The sequence below is a fragment of the Tarenaya hassleriana genome, unplaced genomic scaffold (assembly GCF_000463585.1).
Source record: "Tarenaya hassleriana unplaced genomic scaffold, ASM46358v1 Cleome170, whole genome shotgun sequence".
In the NCBI taxonomy this organism is placed as follows: Eukaryota; Viridiplantae; Streptophyta; class Magnoliopsida; order Brassicales; family Cleomaceae; genus Tarenaya; species Tarenaya hassleriana.
The window spans coordinates 36,605-37,850 of record NW_010965123.1 but is presented as its reverse complement, the minus strand read 5'-3'; the positions used below and the strand labels follow the sequence as shown (position 1 = coordinate 37,850).

Below are 1,246 nucleotides of genomic sequence, written 5' to 3'. Positions count from 1 at the left end.
GGTCGCTCGCTTCTACAGTGTCCGGACCGCTTTTGCTCAGACAAAACGGGCGTGTCGCCCGTTTTTTACACTGGGTCGCCCATTTTTCGTCCCGGTCGCTCGCGTGAACAGTGCCACTGTTCAGACAAAATGAGCTGGTCGCCCATTTTTCAGGCGGGTCGCCCGTGTGAACAGTGCCGCTGCTCAGACAAAATGAGCTGGTCGCCCATTTTTCGGGCGGGTCGCCCGTTTTACTCTACACTTCATTTTTGGCTTCTTGACCGTCTCACGCTCGTCTTATCTCTTCAATCTCCTCCCAATTGCTGTATAGACTTGCTTCTACGGCTATTAGTGACGCTTCAAGCGGATCTACTTCACAAAATTCTCCGATCACTTCTTCCGCCGTTGCTTCAAGTATATCCGCATAACACACCATATCATTGGTCGAGGGCTGCTTTAAGTTCTGATCAAGTGAGAATTCAACTGTTTCATCTCCGATCTTCATAGTTAATCTCCCAGCCTGAACGTGCACTATGGCATCCGCTGTACTAAAAAATGGTCATCCTAAAATGATTGGAACTTTGGAGTCTTCATCCATGTCTAGCACAACAAAATCGACCGGTACATAAAACTCACCAATCTTCAAAGGTACATCTTCTAATATTCCCGCTGGGTACTTGATCGATCTATCCGCTAATTGTAATGCCATCCTTGTCGGTTTTAGCTCACCGACGTTCATTTTCTTGTAGATTGACAAGGGCATTAAACTTACACTCGCTCCAAGATCACACAAGGCTCGATCGATGTCGATGTTTCCTAGCTTACAAGGGATAGAGAAACTTTCCGGATCAGCCATTTTTGGGGGAAGTTCATGCTTCATGATTGCAGCACTGATCTCGGTACTAAGGGCTACTGTTTCCTTTTCCACAACCCTTTTCCTCGCCAAGATGTCTTTTAGAAACTTCGCATATGAGGGCATTTTGAGAATTACCTCATGAAAGGGCATCGTAATCTCCATCTTTTTCAACATCTCCGCAAACTTCCCAAACTGACTTTCCTCATTAAATTTCCTTAGACGAGAAGGAAAAGGGATTGGAGGTACCATAGGTGGCGGTGGAATGTAGATGGGTTCTTTCTCATGTTCTTACACCTTTGGAGTGTCTTCCTCTACAGCCTTGCTTTTTTCCTCTCTTGTTAGCCTTGGAGGTGATGTCTTCTCAACCATCGGATGGGTGATCTCCGGAAGTTGTTTTCCACTCCTCAGCTC

The 1,246-nt window shown here is 46.2% G+C and overlaps 1 protein-coding gene across 1 annotated transcript; it reads right to left on the bottom strand.

Annotated features, from left to right (window-relative positions):
• Positions 1 to 265: 265 nt before the first annotated feature.
• On the bottom strand, positions 266 to 958 carry LOC104810196. The gene is made up of 2 exons (XM_010536393.1): positions 616 to 958; positions 266 to 387 (listed from the first exon to the last, which is right to left on the bottom strand). Exons 1-2 carry the CDS (start codon positions 956 to 958, stop codon positions 266 to 268), a joined length of 465 nt encoding a protein of 154 aa, XP_010534695.1.
• Between the last annotated feature and the right edge of the window lie 288 nt (positions 959 to 1,246).